The following is a 269-nucleotide window of genomic DNA, read 5'->3' on the forward strand; positions in this document are numbered from 1 at the left end:
TTTTTGTCTTTTTTGTTTGTTTGTTTGTCTTTTGTCTCCTTTTTCTTTTGCTTTTTTGTCTCCAATCTTCTGCTGCTGCTGCTTCTGCTGCTGCTGCTTCTACTGTTGCTGCTTCTCATGCTGCTTAAACTGCTGCTGCTGCTGTTCCTGCTGCTGCTGCTGCTGCTGCTGCTGCTGCTGCTGCTGCTGCTGCTGCTGTAGGCGCTGTGCAGCCGCGAGAGTGAAATGTGGGATGACGAGGCGACGCTGCGGCGGCATTTGGAGATGGA

At 51.7% G+C, this 269-nt stretch overlaps 1 protein-coding gene across 1 annotated transcript in view; it reads right to left on the minus strand.

The window, feature by feature from the left end:
* Nucleotides 1-99: 99 nt before the first annotated feature.
* EMH_0044410 (uncharacterized protein) overlaps nt 100-269 on the minus strand; it is a gene marked incomplete at both ends in the record, with an annotated part of 542 nt that continues 372 nt past the window's right edge. The window contains one exon of the mRNA XM_013495960.1: nt 100-204. Within this exon, the coding sequence (XP_013351414.1) occupies nt 100-204 (105 nt within the window). The remainder of the gene's footprint in view (nt 205-269) is intronic.

The sequence above is a fragment of the Eimeria mitis genome, genomic scaffold (assembly GCF_000499745.2).
Source record: "Eimeria mitis Houghton genomic scaffold, Emh_scaff1841, whole genome shotgun sequence".
Taxonomy (NCBI): Eukaryota; Apicomplexa; class Conoidasida; order Eucoccidiorida; family Eimeriidae; genus Eimeria; species Eimeria mitis.